We start from the raw sequence: 18,260 nt of genomic DNA, 5'->3' as shown, positions 1-18,260 counted from the left end.
GAGAAGCTTCTAGCTCTCTGCTGCTCGGATACTATGACTGGGCCAACACTGTCTTTTTGGGACGTCTGCAGAAAAACTGGACCTGGGGCCCTCGGGGCCACGGCGCTGTCCTGCTGGTCAACTGTGACCGGGATGGTCCCCAAACCAAAGGCACGGACAAGGATGATAACAAGGTGCTCAACAAGGAAGGTAATGAGGGGACCGGGAAAACTGAAGACCTAAAATAATCACAGTAGAAACTGTCCCTACCATGTCCTTAAATACCTGCTGAGGTTTAGAACTGGCTACTAAGCAGCGTGGCCTAGTGGATAGAGCATGGGCCTGGGAGTCCGAAGGACCTGGTTCTAATCACCTATCTGCTGAGTGAACTTGGGCAAGTCGCTTTACTTCTCTGTGCCTCAGTTCCCTCATCTGTAAAATGAGGATTAAGACCGTGAGTCATTCATTCAATCGTATTTATTGAGCGCTTATTGTGTGCAGCACACTGTACTAAGCACTTGGGAGAGTACGATGCAACAGTCCTGTGAGGGACAGGGACCGTGTCCAACCCGATCCTCTTGTATCTAACCCAGTGCTTAATACAGTGCCTGGCATATAGTAAATGTTTAACAAATACCACAAGTTTTATTATTATTATTATTATTCTACTGAGCTACGAGGAAGGCAGGATGCAACAGGTGTGCTCTTTCTGTCCTGGTTTACCTGGTCATGGAGTGTGGGCTCTGAAGTGCTACCTTGCTGTCTAAAGCGTCACGACCATCTGGTCATGGGTATTAATCCCGGGTTCACCACTTGTCTGCTGTGTGACCTTGGGCAAGTCATTTTACTTCTCTGTGCCTCAGCTATCTCATCTGTAAAATGGGGTTTGAGATTGTGAGCCCCACGTGACAGGGGCTGTGTCCAAACCTATTTGCTTGTATCCACCCCAGTGCTTAGTACAGTGCCTGACACATAGTAAACACTCAACAAATACCATAATAATAATAATAATTATTATTATTATCAGAAGCTTATTCTCCACATCTATTTGTGGATGATATGGGAAGCTCGGTGGCCTAATGCAAGAAGTCTGGTCCTGGGAGTCAAGAGTCCTGGGTTCTAAACTCGGCTCTGTCACTTGTCTGCCATGTGACCTTGGGCAAGTCACTTCACTTCTCTGGGCCTCAGTTTCCTCAGGTACTTTTTTTCTTGTATGTGTTAAATGCTTACTATGTGCCAGGCACTGTACTAAGCACTGGGGTAGATGCAAGCTAATCAGGTTGGACACAGTGCCTGTCCCACATGATGTGCACAATCCTAATACCCATGAGGTAACTGAGGCACAGAGAAGTTGTGATTTACTCAAGATCAAACAGCAGAGAAGTAAGCAGCGTGGCTCAGTGGAAAGAGCCCGAGCATCGGAGTCAGAGGTCATGGGTTCGATTCCCGGTTCTGCCACTTGTCAGCTGTGTGACTGTGGGCAAGTCACTTAACTTCTCTGTGCCTCAGTTACCTCATCTGTAAAATGGGGATTAACTGTGACCCTCACGTGGGACAACCTAATTACCCTGTATCTACCCCAGTGCTTAGAACAGTGTTTGGCACATAGTAAGCGCTTAACAAATACCAACATTATTATTAGTAGTAGTAGTAGACCCAGGATTAAAGTCCAGGTCCTTCTGACTTCCAGGCCTGTTCTGTATCCACTAGGAAACACCGTCCTCTCTCAAATGGATATTCAATATCTCTTCTCCCTCCAACTTGGATTTTGAGTCTTATGTGGGACAGGGACTGTGACCGACCTGCTTATCTTGTATCTATCCCAGAGCTTAGCATAGTGCCTGGAACATAGTGAGTGCTTAAGTATCACAATTATTAGAGATTACATCAAGTGATGATGATGATTTGTTAAGTATTTCTTAAGTGCTTATTGTGTCAAGCACTGTTCCAAGGGCTGGGGTAGATACAAGTTAATCAGGTTGGACACAATCCCTGTCCCACACGAGATTGTCTTAATCCTCATTTTACAGATGAGGGAACTGTGGCACAGAGAAATTAAGTGGCCTGCCCAAGGTCACACAGCAGACAGGTGGTAGAGCTGGGATTAGAACTCAGGTCCGTCTGGCTCCCAGGCCCAAGCTCTATCCACTAAGTACAGTCCCTGCCCTCTAAATGATCCTTCTTAAAGTTTCTCCCAAGCCATTTGGGACATCCACTTGCTTCTTATTTTGTTAATGAGGTGTACATCCCCTTGATTCTATTTATCATGATTATGTTGTCCTGTTTTTGTCCTTCTGTCTCCCCCTATTAGACGGTAAGCCCATCATTGGGCAGGGATTGTCTCTATCTGTTGCCGAATTGCACATTCCAAGCACTTAGTACAGTGCTCTGCACATAGTAAGCGCTCAGTAAATACTGTTGAATGAATGAAAGGAGATATCGAATTTCCATTGGAGAGAGGACAGTGTTTCCCAGTGGATACAGCATAGGTCTGGAAGTCAGAAGGACCTGGACTTTAATCCTGGATCTACTACTTCAGCGGGCCTGAAGAAGCCCGCTGGGTGACCCAGACCCAGAACTCCTGAGGTGGGAAAGAAAAGCCTGGTGCTTCCCCCTACCAAGGGCAAAGCTGCCTGTAGGTAATGGGAGAAGTTGGGGTATCACCATCCAGAGGCCCGTCCACCACTCTGGAGCAGCTGAAGCAGCTGAGGAGGGGGCCCGCTGAACCCTCTCTCCACCCCGACTCCTGGGTTTCTGAGCTTGAGGGGTCCGGCTGTCTTCTCGGTTCCAGACTTGAAGGACATGTCGCTGATGATCCTGAGGACCCGGGGCCCGGGGGATTTCTTTGTCCAGCACCAGCTGATTCTTCACACACCCAAGAAGGACAGCGACAAAGTGAGAGTCTTCCTGGCTTCAGGTGAGCATCCTTGGGTCTTTTTTTATGGTAGTTGTTAAGCACTTACTATGTGCCAGGCACTGTTCCAAGCACTGGGGTAGATACGAGCTAATCAGTTTGGACAGACTCCATGTCCCACTTGTTGCTTGCGGTCTTAATCTCGCAGTCCTGAAATGCCCTCCCTCCTCACCTCCACCAAACTAATTCTCTGCTCCTCTTCAAAGCCCTACTCAGAGCTCACCTCCTCCAAGAGGCCTTCCCAGACTGAGCTTCCCCTTTTCCCTCTGCTCCCTCTGCTGCCTCTCTACCCCCCCTTCACCTCCCCTCAGCTAAGCCCCCTTCCCCCCACCCCCGTTTCTCCCCCTCTCCCTTCCCCTTCCCTCAGCACTGTGCTCGTCCGCTCATTTGTAAATATTTTTTATTACCCTATTTATTTTGTTAATGAGATGTACATCCCCTTGATTCTATTTATTGCTATTGGTTTTGTCTATCTCCCCCAGTTAGACTGTAAGCCCATCAATGGGCAGGGATTGTCTCTATCTGTTACCAAATTGTACATTCCAAGTGCTTAGTATAGTGCTCTGCACATAGTAAGTGCTCAGTAAATACTATTGAATGAATGAATTTTCCAGATGAGGTAACTGGCCCAGAAAAACGAAGTGACTTGTTCAGTCACACTGCAGATATGTGTCAGAGTTGGGATTAGAACCCAGGTTCTTCTGACTCCCTGGGTGCCCATGGAGCAAGATGCTGGACCCCAGCCCAAATGGCAGAGTACACAGATCCCAGCCCTTCAGGTCAGTCAGTGGTGCTCCCCAAGCCTTGCTCGGACTAAGGTTCCTGGTGTCATTCCATCTTCCTGAGCAGAACCGGACTTATAACCACATTCCTATGGCAACTCAAGCTTGGAAGAGAACAGTAAAATAAATAGACATGATTTCTGTCCTCAAGAAACCTATAATCAAAGAACGTAGAGAAGCAATGTGGCCTAGTGGATAGAGCATGGGCATGGGAGTCAAAAGGACCTGGGTTCTAATCTCAGCTCTGCGACTTGTCAGCTGTGTGACCTTGAGCAAGTCACTTAGTTCTTTGTGTCTGTAAAATGGAGAATGAGTCTGTGAGCCCCACGTGGGACATGGACTGTGTCCAGCCCAATCACCTTGTATCTACCCCAGAGCTTAGGGCAGTGCCTGGCACATGGTAAGTATTTAAATTATTATTATGGTCTGTGTCCAACCTGATTATCTTGTATCTAACCCAGTACTTAGAATAGTGCCTGGCACATAGTAGGCGCTTAAGAAATGCCATAAAAAAATCTACTGGGGGAGACAGATACTAAAATAAACTCCAGGTAAGAGGAAGTGATAGAGTTAAAGAGTAAATTAAGTCCTAGGGGGAGGGATGAGCACCAAAATGTTTAGGTGGAACAGAAATGGTGAATGCCAGGTACAGGGGTGTAGGGTGAGGATGTAGGGTGTTTCTATGCACTTGGATCTATATCCTTTAGTATTCACTCTACCCTTGACCCAGCACTTATATATATATATATATATATATATATATATATATATATATACATACCCATAATTTATTTATTTATATCAATAAATGAATGTCTCCCCCTCTAGACTTTAAGCACAGTGTAGGCAGGGACTGTACCTAGGAACTCTGTTGTTCTGTACTCTCCCAAGTGCTTAATACAGTGCTCTGCACACAGTATGCACTCATTAAATATCAATGAATTTCTGGTTGATTGGACATAAGAAATTAAGTAGGAAAGATACCCTGGAGAACACGTGATTTCGGGAAGCCTTCAACGATAGGGAGAGCCAGATGTGAAAGAGAAGGGAATTCTAGGCATGAGGGAAGAGAGATGAAAAGAGAGATATAGTGAATAGCTTATCCTGAGAGACAAAGAGGCTGTGAGTAGTGGATAAGCAGGGGGAATAGAGCAGGGGGAGTTTCTGCTTGATACAGAGATGAATGGGTAATCGTTGAAAGTTTTTGCAGACTGGGGAGATGAGCATAGAAGCATGCTGGAGAAAAATGACCCAGGCATCAAAGTAAAGTATGACTGGAAAATGGGGGAGGCTGGAAGGAGGGGGTTAGAGAGGAGGATTATTATTAATAATAATAATAACAATAAAAATAAATGGCATTTGTTAAGTGCTATGTGCCAGTCACTGTACTAAGTGCTGGGGTAGATATATGATAATCAGGTTGGACTAAGTCCACATCCCACATGAGGCTCATAGTCCCGTGGCTCAGTGGAAAGAGCGCGGGCTTGGAAGTCAGAGGTCATGAGTTCGAATCCCGGCTCTGCCACTTGTCAGCTGTGTGACTGTGGGCAAGTCACTTAACTTCTTGGTGCCTCAGTTACCTCATCTGTAAAATGGGGATTAACTGTGAGCCTCACGTAGGACAACCTGATTACCCTGTATCTACCCCAGCGCTTAGAACGAACAGTGCTCGGCATATAGTAAGCGCTTAACAAATACCAACATTATTATTAGTCTTATTCCCCATTTTACAAATAAGGTAAATGAGGCACAGAGAAGTTAAGTGACTTGCCCAAGGTCACATAGCAGACAAAATGGCAGAGCTGGGATTAGAACCCAGGTCCTTCTGATTCCCAGACCCACGCTCTATCCACTAGGCCATGTTGCCTCTGCATTTATTGTGTTGTGATATGACAAGTGCTGGGACTGGCGTGGCAATAACTAGCATAGAGAGGAAGGAGTGGATTCTGGACATGTTGTGAAGGAAGAACTATCAGGATTTGCTGATAGATAAAATATGGGGTTCGAAAGAGAGGAAGCAGTCGAAAGTAATGCCAAGGAGTTGTGGGATTAAGATACAGGGAGGAAGGTGATGTAATGAACTGTGATGGAAAGTTAGGTAGATGAGATGAAATGGGAGTTAATATGAGGAGATCAGTTTTGTACTTATTGAGTTAATTGCACCAACATGACATTCTTATAGAGATGTCCTGGAAGCAGATAGAAATGCGGGATTGAAGAAGAGGAAAGAGAGATCTGGGCTAGGGAAGAAAATTAGGAAGACTTCCATGTAGAGGCGGTAAATGAACCATAGGGTCAGATGAGCTCTCCAAAGTAAAGTAAGAAGAGAAGGGGATACAGAACTGAACTCTGACCGACATCCCCACTTAGGGGTGGGAGGCAGAGGACGAGCTGGTAGAAGAGACCTAGAAGGACCAGCCAGAGGGAGAGAAGAGGAGATTGTGTCAGGAAAATCAATGGAACGCAGCCCGGGCCCTGTTTTTACAAAGTGGGTCTTGAACTCTAGCTTGTCTAAGCCGGGAGGAACCAGAAGTGTGGAGGTAAAATCTCTCGAGGATTGCCAAGGAGCCTTGAGCTGATGCTCTAAATGGCTGCTTAATGGCAAGAGCCTGATCCAGCCAAGATATTTACTGACCTGGGGGATGACTGGCAATTTATGGTCTACTGTAGTCATTTTCCCTGCGAGATTAGCAGGCAATGGAACTCCTCCCTCCCTGGAAAAATTAAGCTGCATGTGACCTTAACTGATTCCTACCTCTCCCGGAAGGGACCCGAGGGATATCTGGGTGGCGGGAACCTTCCTCTCCCTGGCCCAGCTGGGCCCAGGAGTTGCTGTAATGCGTGGTTTGTCCCCTTCTGCCCCAGGAGATGACTCACTGGCCCAGTATGAGATGGTGCTGGGGCCACGCAAGGCCTCACGCGTACTGGAGCCGGTGAATGGCCAGCAGGATAGAACCTTCTATATAGAAGGGCTCGCCTTCCCCGACGCCGACTTCTCCGGCCTGGTTTCCTTCTCGGTCACACTGCTGGGCCGGGCCCACCAGGTACAGATTAGCGCGGAACTCTGGGAGGGGTTGGCCTGGGCTGGGAAAGGGCAAGGGAAGTCGCTGAGGGGGTGAGAGACCAGGAACATGGGGGTTGGGAGAGTTGGGGAGAATGGAGGCTGCAGGGGATCTGGGAAAGATTAGAACTGCAAAAAAGCCTGGGGGAGAGAGGAGGTTGGAGGAGAATGGAGGCTGGGGACAAGGAAGTCTGTGGAAAATGGAAGATGGGGGAGAAAGGAGGCTTAGAGAATAGAAAATGGGGTGAATGGAGACTGGGAAAGAATGAAGGTTGGGGAGAATGGAGGCTCGGGGAGGATGGAGGCTGGGGAAGAATAAAGTCTGAAAGAGAATGGAGACTGTGAGAATAGAGGCCGGGGGAATGGAGACTGTGAGAGTAAGGAGGCTGGGGAGAATAAAGACTAGAGGTAAATTCAGGCTTGAGGGGATGGGCGGCTGAGGGAGCTAAGTGGAGGGTAAGATCTAGGTACAGTGCAAGTGCTTAGAACAGTGCTCTGCACACAGTAAGCGCTTAATAAATATGATTGAATGAGAGAAGAGAGGTTGGGGTGCTGATACACAGAGGATGTGGTCATCATGGAAGATGGTTGGATGTTCACTCCTCTCCTTCAGGTTCAGAGGAAGAACAGGCCAGGAGGGAGAGACTGGGTTAGGTCTCTCCCTGGACCCAAGGAGGGGATTGGGGAGGGGGATCCAGCCATGCTCTCTTGTTCTGATTGTGTCAGGATGTCCCTGAAGTCCCGATCTTTGAAGACACGGTGGTGTTCCGGGTGGCTCCCTGGATCATGACTCCCAACACTCTGGCCCCACAAGAGGTGTACGTGTGCAGGTAGGGAGGGTCTGCCCGGCACTGCGGGGAGGGGCTTTACCGGGCCACGAGCCGTTGACACGAGGCCGGGTCTGCTCCTAGCCAGTGGTCTTTGTCGCATTGCACAAGCCCAGGCAAAGGGGTCCACATCCACATCCTGGCTCCACGGAGGGACAGAGAGCCTGGGCAGCAGTGCCACCTGTTTCAGGGTTGATAAAGGCTTAGGGTCATCCCCATCCACTCCGTTTAGAAAAAAATGGCAGGGCAGGAACAAGGAGGCTGACCCTATTCCCTTGAACCCATGCAGAATGGAAGATAATAAGGAGTTCGTCGAGGCCGTGGCCACTCTTGCCAAGAAGGCCAAGTGCAAGCTGACCATCTGTCCTGAGGCCGTAAACCGAAATGACCAGTGGATCCAGGTAGTATCCCCGGGGTGGAAGCGCAGGGTATGGTGTCCTGCCACCCAGGCTGATGGACTTCTGGGTCTAGGGCCAGGAAGCAGCAAAGTAAATCTCCATGTTCTTACTCTCATCTCTTTCACCACTGATCTTTTATAAATAATAATAATGATGATGATACTGTATTTGTAAAGTGCTTACTATGTGCCAGGCACTGTACTAAGTGCTGGAGTGGATGCAAGCAAATAGATTGGACATAGTCCCTGTTCCACGTAGGGTTCACAGTCTCAATCCCCATCTTACAGAGAAGCAGCGTGGCTCAGTGGAAAGAGCCTGGGCTTGGGAGTCAGAGGTCATGAGTTCGAATCCCGGCTCTGCACCTTGTAAGCTGTGTGACTGTGGGCAAGTCACTTAACTTCTCTGGGCCTCAGTTACCTCATCTGTAAAATGGGGATTAACTGTGAGCCTCACGTGGGACAACCCGATTACCCTGTATCTACCCCAGCGCTTAGAACAGTGCTCGGCACATAGTAAGCGCTTAACAAATACCAACATTATTATTATTATTGTTATTATGAGGTAACTGAGGCACAAAGAAGTGAAGTGACTTGCCCAGGGTCACACAGCAGACAAGTGGCAAAATAGGGATTAGAACCCATGGCCTTCTGACTCCTAGGCCTGTTCTCTAGTCACTAGCCCCATGCTGCTTCTTGTTTATGTCCTCCCTCCTTCCTGAAACTCCCCACCCACTTTGCATATAGCAAACCACTGCTCTCTCCATCTTCAAAGCCCTTCTGCAAACATATCTCCTCCAGGAGGCCTTCCCTGATCAATCTCTCTTTTTTCCTCTTCTTACCCCCTCCACTGCCTCTTCCACACTTCAGCATCACCTGTGCAGTTTAAGTTCTCATCCCCTAAACATTTGGGTAATTGCCTCACCTCCTCCCTCTCACAGCACTTCAGTACCTATCTTTAAATTCCGCTTACCCTTCTCTGTAATTTAATGCGAAACAGCATGGCTCAGTGGAAAGAGCCCGGGCTTGGGAGTCAGAGGTCATGGGTTCCAATCCTGGCTCCGCCACTTGTCAGCTGTGTGACTTTGGGCAAGTCACTTAATTTCTCTGTGCCTCAGTGACCTTATCTGTAAAATGGGGATTAAGACTGTGAGCCCCATGTGGGACAATCTGATCACCTTGTATCCTCCCCCCCAGTGCCTAGAACGGTGCTTCACACATAGTAAGTGCTTAACAAATACCATCATTATTAGAGAAGCAGCGCGGCTCAGTGGAAAGAGCACGGGCTTGGGAGTCAGAGGTCATGGGTTCGAATCCTGATTCTGCCACTTGTCAGCTGTCTGTGGGCCAGTCACTTCAGTTACCTCATCTGTAAAATGGGTTTAAGACTGTGAGCCTCATATGAGACAACCTGATTACCCTGAATCTACCCCAGCGCTTAGAACAGTGCTCTGCACATAGTAAGCACTTAACAAACACCAACATTATTATTATTATTAGATTCCCTGCCCATAAGGAGCTTACAGTCTACCCTTTGGGGGTTTTTTTAATGGTATTTTTAAGTACCTACTATGCACCAGACACTGACCAGGCACCGACCAAGCGCTGGGGTAGATAAAAGCCAATCAGACTGGAGTACGCAGAGCTCTTACTGTAAGCAGAGAAGTGTACTAAGCTCATGGGAGAGTACAGTTTAGCAGAGTTGGTAGTCACATTCCCTGCCCACAGGCAGCTTAGAGACTAAGAGGAGAGACAGACATTAATTAAGAAAATATACATAAATGCTGTGGGGCTGAGGTGGGGTGACTACCAAGTACCCAGAGGATACAGATCTAAATGCAACTAAGTGCTTGGATGAGTATACAGAAGCAAGACAAATGCTTCCTCCCCTAAAAAGATCTTACAATCTCAAGGGAGAACGAGACAGGCAAGAATATGATTCACAAATAGTGGGAACAGGAGAAAGAACAAGGATACAACGGGAAAGTAGCACGGATATAAGAGGAAGAAATTAGCTGAATAAATCACTGAATATTCAACTGGACATACGTATGTTCATTTGTAGTGAGGATGGGAAAGAAATTTGTAAATAGGGAGGCTGGGTTACCTAGTGGAAAGAGAGTGGGTCTGGGAGCCAGGAAACCTGGATTCTAATCCCAACTCTGCCCCAGTGTCTGCTGTGTGACCTTGAGCAATTTACTTAACCTTTCTGGGCCTCAATCTCTTTATTAGCACAATGTTTTGGCACATAGTAAGTGTTTCCTAGAACCCTGGATCATTATTATCGTTGATGATATTGACAATATATCATTACCAATGAAAATGATTGTAATAGTAATAAGAAGAAATACTAAGAGGCTGTTTGGGTAGAAGTGATTTGGATGTTGTGAATTAATCAGAGAGGTCTTTCTGGAGGAAATGGGATTTTAGGAGGACTCTGAAGATGAAGGGAAAACTGTGGGCTGGCAGATTTGGGGTTGAGGATAAAAATTGTAGTATTTGTTAAGCACTTACTATGTGCAAAGCACTGTTCTAAACTCTGGGGGATACAAGGTGATCAGGTTGTCCCACGTGGGGCTCAGTTTTAATCCCCATTTGACAGATGAGGTAACTGAGGCACAGAGAAGTGAAGTGACTTGCCCAAGGTCACACAGCTGACCAGCGGCAGATCCGGGACTAGAATCCGTGACCTCTGACTCCCAAGCCCGTGCTCTTTCTACTGAGCCACCCTGCTTCTCTGAGACGACTTCCAAGCCCAGGGGAATAGCATGAGCAAAGGGGTCAGAGTTGGGAGGATTGATAGTAAATATAGATAGAAGGGGATAGTGGGAGTTATGAGGCGGGCCAGATGGCAATAGCAGGTGAAGGGAGTCGATTTGTAAGATGGAGAACGCTCTGCCACTTGTCTGCTGTATGACTTTGGACAAGTCACTTAACTTCTCTGTGCCTCAGTTTCTGCATCTGTAAAATGGGGATTAAGACTGTGAGTCCTATGTGGGACAGGGACTGTGTCCAACCTGATTATCTTGTATCTACCCCAGGACTTAGAACAGTGCCTGGCACATAGTAAGCATTTAACAAATACCATAATTATTATTATTATCACTTTTAAGTCTCTTTCCATTTCTTCCTCCAGCCCAGATCCCCCCCTCTAAGTTTATGAAACTGGAACAGAAATGGGGGAAGAGGTCTGAGGGCAGGGTTCCTTTTAGGCAAATGTTTGTAGAAAGTGGGAGCATAATTCCCACTGACTTGTTTCCTGAGGTCCAGAATGGCTATAGGCCAGGGGTTGAAAACAACCTCTGCATCCCACAAAATTTCCCACCATGACCCAATCGGTCTGGTTTCATCACAGTCCTCTTTCTGTCCCTTTCCCAGGACGAGATAGAGATCGGTTACATCCAGGCTCCTCACAAAACAATGCCTGTCATCTTTGATTCCCCGCGAAACAGGGGGCTGCGAGATTTCTCTCTGAAACACGTGGTGGTAAGTGACCAGGGTTAATTTCCATCGAATGGACCCTTGACCCCACTATCCCATCTAGGATAGATCAGATAATAATAATAATAATAATAATTGTGGTACTTGTTAAGTGCTTACTATGTGCCAAGCACTGTTCTAAGCGCTGGGGTAGATGCAAATTAATCCAGTTGGACGCAGACCCTGCCCCACGTGGGGCTCACACTCTTAATCCCCATTTAATAGATGAGGGAACTGAGTCCCAGAGAAGTTAAGTTACTTGCCCAGGGTGATACAGCAGACATGTAGCAGAGCCGGGATTAATAATAATAATAATAATAATAGTACTTGCTAAGTGCTTACTATGTACTAAGCACTGGGGTGGATAGAAGCAAATCAGGTTGGACAAAGTCCCTGTCCCACAGGGAGCTCACGGTCTCAATCCCCCTTTCATAGATAACTGAGACCCAGAGAGTGAAGTGACTTTTCCAAGGCCACACAGCAGATAAGTGGCGGGTTGGGATTAGAATCTATGACCTTCTGACTTTCAGGTCCATGCTCTATCCACTAAGCCACCCTGCTTCTTTTAGAAGCAGATATCAGTTAGCTTCATGAGGCTCAGTCTTTTGAAGCTAGAGGCCTGAAGTGCTAAAAAGGAAGAGGGGAGGTGGGGAAGGATCTGCAGTGAACTTTTAATTCCCTGAAGGGTTCACTCACTACATCAGGAACAAGAAAGTAACATATTACATCTATGTGTTTGGGAAACCACAATAGGATGGTTCATGTATTCACTGAATTATATTTATTGAGCACTTACTGTGTACAAAGCACTATACAAGTGCTTCAGAGAGTACAACATAATGAACAGACCCATTATCTGCCTGCAGTGAGCTTACAGTCTAGAAGAGGAGACAGACACGAATATAAATACATAAATAGATAGATAAATAAATAAGTGTACACAAATGCTGTGGGCCTGACACCCTGGCTTTTGAGGAACTGATTATGTGCAGATCCTGGGGTATGGGTGTACTTGACTGAAAAGAGCAGGAAGTGACTGGTTGGGCTAGTGAGGCTAGGCTTTTGGGCCCTGCAACCAACCAACCCGATGAAGGGAGGCATAAAGACCCTCTCTGTGGCTTCTGCCTGGCAGAGGCCCGTTCCCCTGGCTTGGCTGGTGCTGATTGGCCGGTACTGATTGGATTTTCCCTCCAGGGCCCGGACTTTGGCTATGTGACCCGGGAACCAAAGGATGGCATTGTCTCCAACCTGGACACCTTTGGCAACCTGGATGTGAGCCCCCCGGTAACCGTGCGGGGAAAGGAGTATCCCCTGGGGAGAATCATTTTTGGCAACAGCATCTTCTCCAGGTGGGGTGGTTGGAGGCTCCCTCCCCCTCCTCTTCCCCAAATCAATCAATCGATCGATGATACTTATTGAGCACTTATGTGCAGAGCTCTGTGCTATATGTTTGGGAGACTACAATATAATGGGGCTGACAGACATGTTCCCTACATCAATCAATAGTATTTTATAATAATAATAATGTTGGTATTTGTTAAGCGCTTACTATATGCAGAGCACTGTTCTAAGTGCTGGGGGAGAGCCGGTGTCATCAGGTCGTCCCACGTGAGGCTCGCAGTTAATGCCCATTTTACAGATGAGGTAACTGAGGCACAGAGAAGTGAAGTGACTTGCCCACAGTCACACAGGTGACAAGTGGCAGAGCCGAGATTCAAACCCATGACCTCTGACTCCCAAGCCCGGGCTCTTTCCACTGAGCCACGCTGCTTCTCAATGCTTCCTCTCTGACGACCACTATACTAAGTGCTTGGGAAAGTATAATATTTAGGAGACATGAGCCCTGCTCTCTAAGGGACTGTAACAGGACAGACTTTAAATTAAATTGCACAGAGTGGTAACTACTGAGTTTAAAGATAATAATAATAGTGGTATTTTGTTAGGTGCTCTGTAAGCACTTACTATGTGCCAAACACTGTACTAAGCACTGGGGTGGATACAAGCAAATCACGTTGGACACAGTCCCCGTCCCACGTGGGGCTCGCAGTCTCAATCCCCATTTTACAGATGAGGTAACTGAGGCACAGAGAAGTGAAGTGACTTGCATAAGGTCACACAGCAGACATGTAGCAGAGATGGGATTAGAACCCACGACCTTCTGGTTCCCAGGCCCATGCTCTATCCACTACACCGCCTGTACCTAAATGCTGTGGGGGGGGGAGGGGGAGGGAGGAGCGGTGAGTACATCAGTACTCACCTAGAATTGCCAGGGTGGAAATGGGGTGGGAAGATGAGAGAGAGAGAGAGATTAATCAGGCAAGGCTTCCTGAAGGAGATGTGACTTCCGAAGATGAGGAGAGTGGTGGTCTGCTATATTGTTATAATTTGTATTATAATTATTACGGAAGCAGCGTGACTCAGTAGAAAGAGCCCGGGCTTGGGAGTCAGAGGTCATGGGTTCGAATCCCAGCTCTGCCACCTGTCAGCTGTGTGACTGTGGGCAAGTCACTTGACTTCTCTGTGCCTCAGTTATCTCATCTGTAAAATGGGGATTCACTTAACTTCTCTATGCCTCAGTTCCCTCATCTGTCAAATGGGGGTGAAGACTGTGAGCCTCACGTGGGACAACCTGATTACCCTGTATCTACCCCAGTGCTTAGTAAGCGCTTAACAAATACCAACATTATTATTACTATGTATTAAGTGCTTACTATGTGTCAAATACTGTTTTAAACACTGGGGTAGATACAAGCTAATCAGGTTGGACACAGTCCCCATTCCCCATGGGGCGCATAGTCTAAATAGGAGGGTGCCTGTGCATGTGAATCCCCATTTTAATCAGCCAGTCAATCGTATTTACTGAGTGCTTACTGTATGCAGAGAACTGTACTAAGCTCTAAAGTACAATGCAACAATAAATAGACACATTCCCTGCCCGTATCAGAATGAGTAGACTGAAGCACAGAGAAGTTAAGCGATTTGTCCAGAATCACTCAGCAGACAAGTGTGGAGCTGGGTTTACAACTCAGATCCTCTGCCTCCCACTAGGCCATGTTCAGTCATTCAGTCGTATTTATTGAGCGCTTACTGTGTGCACAGCAACTTACTAAGCACTTCGGAGAGTACAATACAACAATAAACAGACACATTCCCTGCCCACAGAGAACCGTGCATTTATCAAATACTATAAGAATAATAACGATGACGACGATGTGGCAGATACCACTCTCCCCATCTTCAGAGTCCATGTGAAATCAAATCTCCCCCAAGAGGCTTTCTCTGATTTCTGTCTATCTCATTTGTCTCTCTCATCCTCGCTCTACTCCCCTCTTTCTGGCACTTCTAGCTCACCCAAGCACTTGATATGAAGAGGGACAGAATTCCAGTCTGGAAGGAGGGTTGGGGCGAGAGGTCAAAAATAAGAGATGAGAACAGGGCATAGCAAATAACAGCTGCTTCTTCCTGTTCCTTGTGGAAACTGTTCACAACCCACAGCGCAGACCATTAAGAAGTACAATGAGATTGAGAGGGTGGTGATTTCAGATGCTAAGTCTCATAAGGTAGTCTGGCCCCGAATTTCTCGTGGATCCAGATCTGCTTCGGTTTGACGTTCCGTATCTGGGGAAAGCCATTTCGAGATCCGAGGGCTGCTTGGGGCGGAGGGGGAGGAAGGGGTTCGAGGCAGTCCAGTCCTCGCAACTCATGAGGGCTGCAGTATGCTGCCTCCACTTTCAGATCTCCACAAATGTAGTCTGGGGCCAGGAGACCCCCATTTTTGGGTCGGGGGTGGTGAGGGGGTTTCCATACCAGCCCTGTGAGTTCTAATGGTGTTCCTGTTTGGGCATTTCCCTTTGCCAGACCAAAGGGCACGGAGCTGATCAAAGTCCTCCGAAGTTTTCTCTACGCTCAGACAGTGCAGGCCCCCGTGGAACTCTTCTCCGGCTGGCTGCTGGTGGGCCACGTGGATGAGTTTGTGAGCTTCGTCCCAGCCCAGGACCGGAAGGTACCGTTTCCCTGCTTGGGGGTGCACGGGAGGGAAGGAAGCAGGAGTCATTGGCAATGAGGGCGGAGAGGGGCGGCTTTTCAACCCGACCCACCCGGCCTTCCAGCTCAAGACTAAATCCTTGACCTATGTTGGATTAACAGAGCTGAAATCATCTGACACAGCAAGGCAAGCTTGGGCAAGGCAAGCGTGGTACCTGCTGACCCCCAGGAATCAAGCACTATGAGAGGCACATTCATTCAGTCAGTCAGTCGTATTTATCGTATTTATTGAGCGCTTACTGTGTGCAAAGTGCACATGATATAGAGAAAGGGATAAAGTGCACATGATAGAGAAGCAGCGTGGCTCAGTGGAAAGAGCCTGGGCTTGGGAGTCAGAGGTCATGAGTTCGAATCCCGGCTCTGCCACTTGTCAGCTGTGTGACTGTGGGCAAGTCACCTCTCTTCTCTGTGCCTCAGTTACCTCATCTGTAAAATGGGGATTAAGACCGTGAGCCTCACGTGAGACAACCTGATTACCCTGTATCTCCCCCAGCGCTTAGAACAGTGCTCTGCATATGGTAAGCGCTTAACAAATACCAACATTATTATTATGATATCAAAGAGTTACACCAAGGAGGCAGCCTGAAAGGATATCGGGGGAGGCATTTTGAGGCAGAGCATAGTTTTCACATAGTGTGGGAAGAGCCTCGAAGTAGTCCGTGGTAACCGGGGCTCACCAGACTATGGAAAACTCTCGGCTTCTTTTCCTCTAGATAGATTTCCCTCTCATTTGTTGGGTTCCTTCTGGCGACAGATACTTGGGGCGGATCACGTGGATCAAAAAATGAGGCCTGGGGTCTGAAATCAGCCTCGGGATTTTCCCACAATTCCCCACAGATCCTCAAGGATACCAAAGAGGCAGAGATCGAGTCAGGAGGGTGAGTGGCGGCCCCGACAGTCCTTGCCATTTCTTGACTGGACTCCTGGGCTCAGAACTGTCACCATCCCCAGACGCTGAGCTCAGGACACTGGTTTCTGGGTTATAATTATGGTACTTGTTAAGCACTTACTATGTGCCAAGCACTGTTTTAAGCACTGGGGTAGAGAAGAGTTAATCAGGTTGGACACAGTCCCTATCCCACAGTCCAACTAGGAGGGTGCAGGAGTTAATCCCCATTTTACAGATGAGTTAAATGAGGCACAGAGAAGTTAAGTGACTTGTCCAAGATCACACAGCAAACAGGTGGCAGATTTGGAATTAGAATTCAAGTCCTCTGACTCCCAGGCCTGTGGTCTTCCCCCTAGGCCACGCTGCTTCTCCACACACTGAGCCCTGGGGAAGCCACAAAAGCAATCACACTGAGGGACTGCTCACTGACCTAAGATTCTCCTGCCTCCAGGGTTTCCGGCTGCTCTTGGCCAGCCCCAGCTCCTGTTTCCAGCTCTTGCGGGAGAAGCAGGAAGAGGGATATGGCAGTGCCGCGCTGTTTGAAGGGATTAGCGAATATCTGCTCTCTCTCATTGGTACATCCTCCTTCCTCTGATTCTTTTATTCCAGTAAAGCTAATTAAGGCTTTTTCTTTTTTTTTTTAATGGTATTTTAATGGTGGTGTTAAGCACTTACGAAGTGCTCTATGCTCTGGAACAGATATCAGCTAATCAGGTTGGACACAGTCAATGTCTCACATGGGGTTCACAGTCTTCATCTCCATTTTACAGATGAGGTAACTGAGGCACAGAGAAGTGAAGTGACTTTCCCAAGGTCACCCATCGGACAAGCGGCGGAGCCAGCATTAGAACCCAGGTTCAGCTGACTCCCAAGCCCATGCTCTATCTATTAGGCAACACTGCTATCTTCCAGTGAAGTTTTCAGCTCAGAGTTCAGGTGAAAGTGAATGACTTGTCCTGAGCTTCTGTAGAAAACAAAGTCCAGCGGCTGGGGCGATGGAAACGACAAAATATCCCCAGGTGATTAGTGGTGAATTTGATCACTTGTCAGCGTAGAGGATTGAGTGACATTAGATTGGGGCTTGGGTGGGCTGGATATATTCTGGTGAGGTTATATCCTCACGTGAGCCCCCCCCATTTAGGTGGGAGTTTACCCTGCAGACCAAGTCTTGGGGCTCTATTCCACTCCCCGTCCCTGCAGTCATCCTGTCTGAACCCAAGACCTGTCCCAGGGCCCACAGACAGGTTGGCAGGTGGCCAGCAGTTCGGGCCAGTCCTCTAGAGGTCTGATGTCGCTTAGAACAACGCTCTGCACATAGTAAGCGCTTAACAAATACCAACATTATTATTATTATTATGTGCTGTGTCAGGGTCAGTCTGTGGATTCTGAGGCAAGGCAAATGAATCATTCTTTCAAACACATTGGTTTGAAGGGCCCCTGAGTCTCCTGGTAATGATAGGTCTGACTCAGCAGGCTTGGACCACTGGAAAAGACATTTAAAAACCCCACAGCGAAGACACCACAGACCCCAGTAAGACCCCACAGACACAACGCTGGCGCCTTGGAAGCATCGCCATCGAGAAGGAGGTCAAGCCATCCCCTTGTGACCGCTTCGGCCTCTCTTCCTTCTGTAAGACAAGATCGAGGATGGAGGTTGCGTTAGATGCATGACTTGCAATCGGAAGGGATGGCAGCCATGTCCTCACCCTGTTTGGAAATTTCCCCTTATAACAGACTCCTCTGCAATTCAGGCTACAGCCATCCATTTTGCTCTCTCTGACCGATGGCTTTTAATTTGGTTCTGTCTCCCTAATTGGAGACCTGTTCCCAACCTCAAGCCACTTGTTTGATGATTGAAGCCCCTGGCCAGGGGCCTGTCAGCATCATGAT

The 18,260-nt window shown here is 47.7% G+C and overlaps 1 protein-coding gene across 1 annotated transcript in view; it reads left to right on the top strand.

Moving 5' to 3' along the window:
* Positions 1–18,260, top strand: part of LOC100074529 (protein-arginine deiminase type-4-like) — a 37,484-nt gene that overhangs the window by 7,825 nt on the left and 11,399 nt on the right. Inside the window, exons 5-13 of the mRNA XM_029065955.2 lie at positions 72–189; positions 2,771–2,896; positions 6,541–6,719; positions 7,463–7,566; positions 7,853–7,964; positions 11,336–11,443; positions 12,632–12,786; positions 15,296–15,440; positions 16,822–16,945. Coding sequence (XP_028921788.1) covers positions 72–189; positions 2,771–2,896; positions 6,541–6,719; positions 7,463–7,566; positions 7,853–7,964; positions 11,336–11,443; positions 12,632–12,786; positions 15,296–15,440; positions 16,822–16,945 — 1,171 coding nt within the window. The remainder of the gene's footprint in view (positions 1–71; positions 190–2,770; positions 2,897–6,540; positions 6,720–7,462; positions 7,567–7,852; positions 7,965–11,335; positions 11,444–12,631; positions 12,787–15,295; positions 15,441–16,821; positions 16,946–18,260) is intronic.

The sequence above is a fragment of the Ornithorhynchus anatinus genome, chromosome 5 (genome assembly GCF_004115215.2).
Source record: "Ornithorhynchus anatinus isolate Pmale09 chromosome 5, mOrnAna1.pri.v4, whole genome shotgun sequence".
In the NCBI taxonomy this organism is placed as follows: Eukaryota; Metazoa; Chordata; class Mammalia; order Monotremata; family Ornithorhynchidae; genus Ornithorhynchus; species Ornithorhynchus anatinus.
The sequence above is the reverse complement of the archived record's forward strand: the minus strand, read 5'-3'. Positions and strand labels throughout refer to the sequence as shown.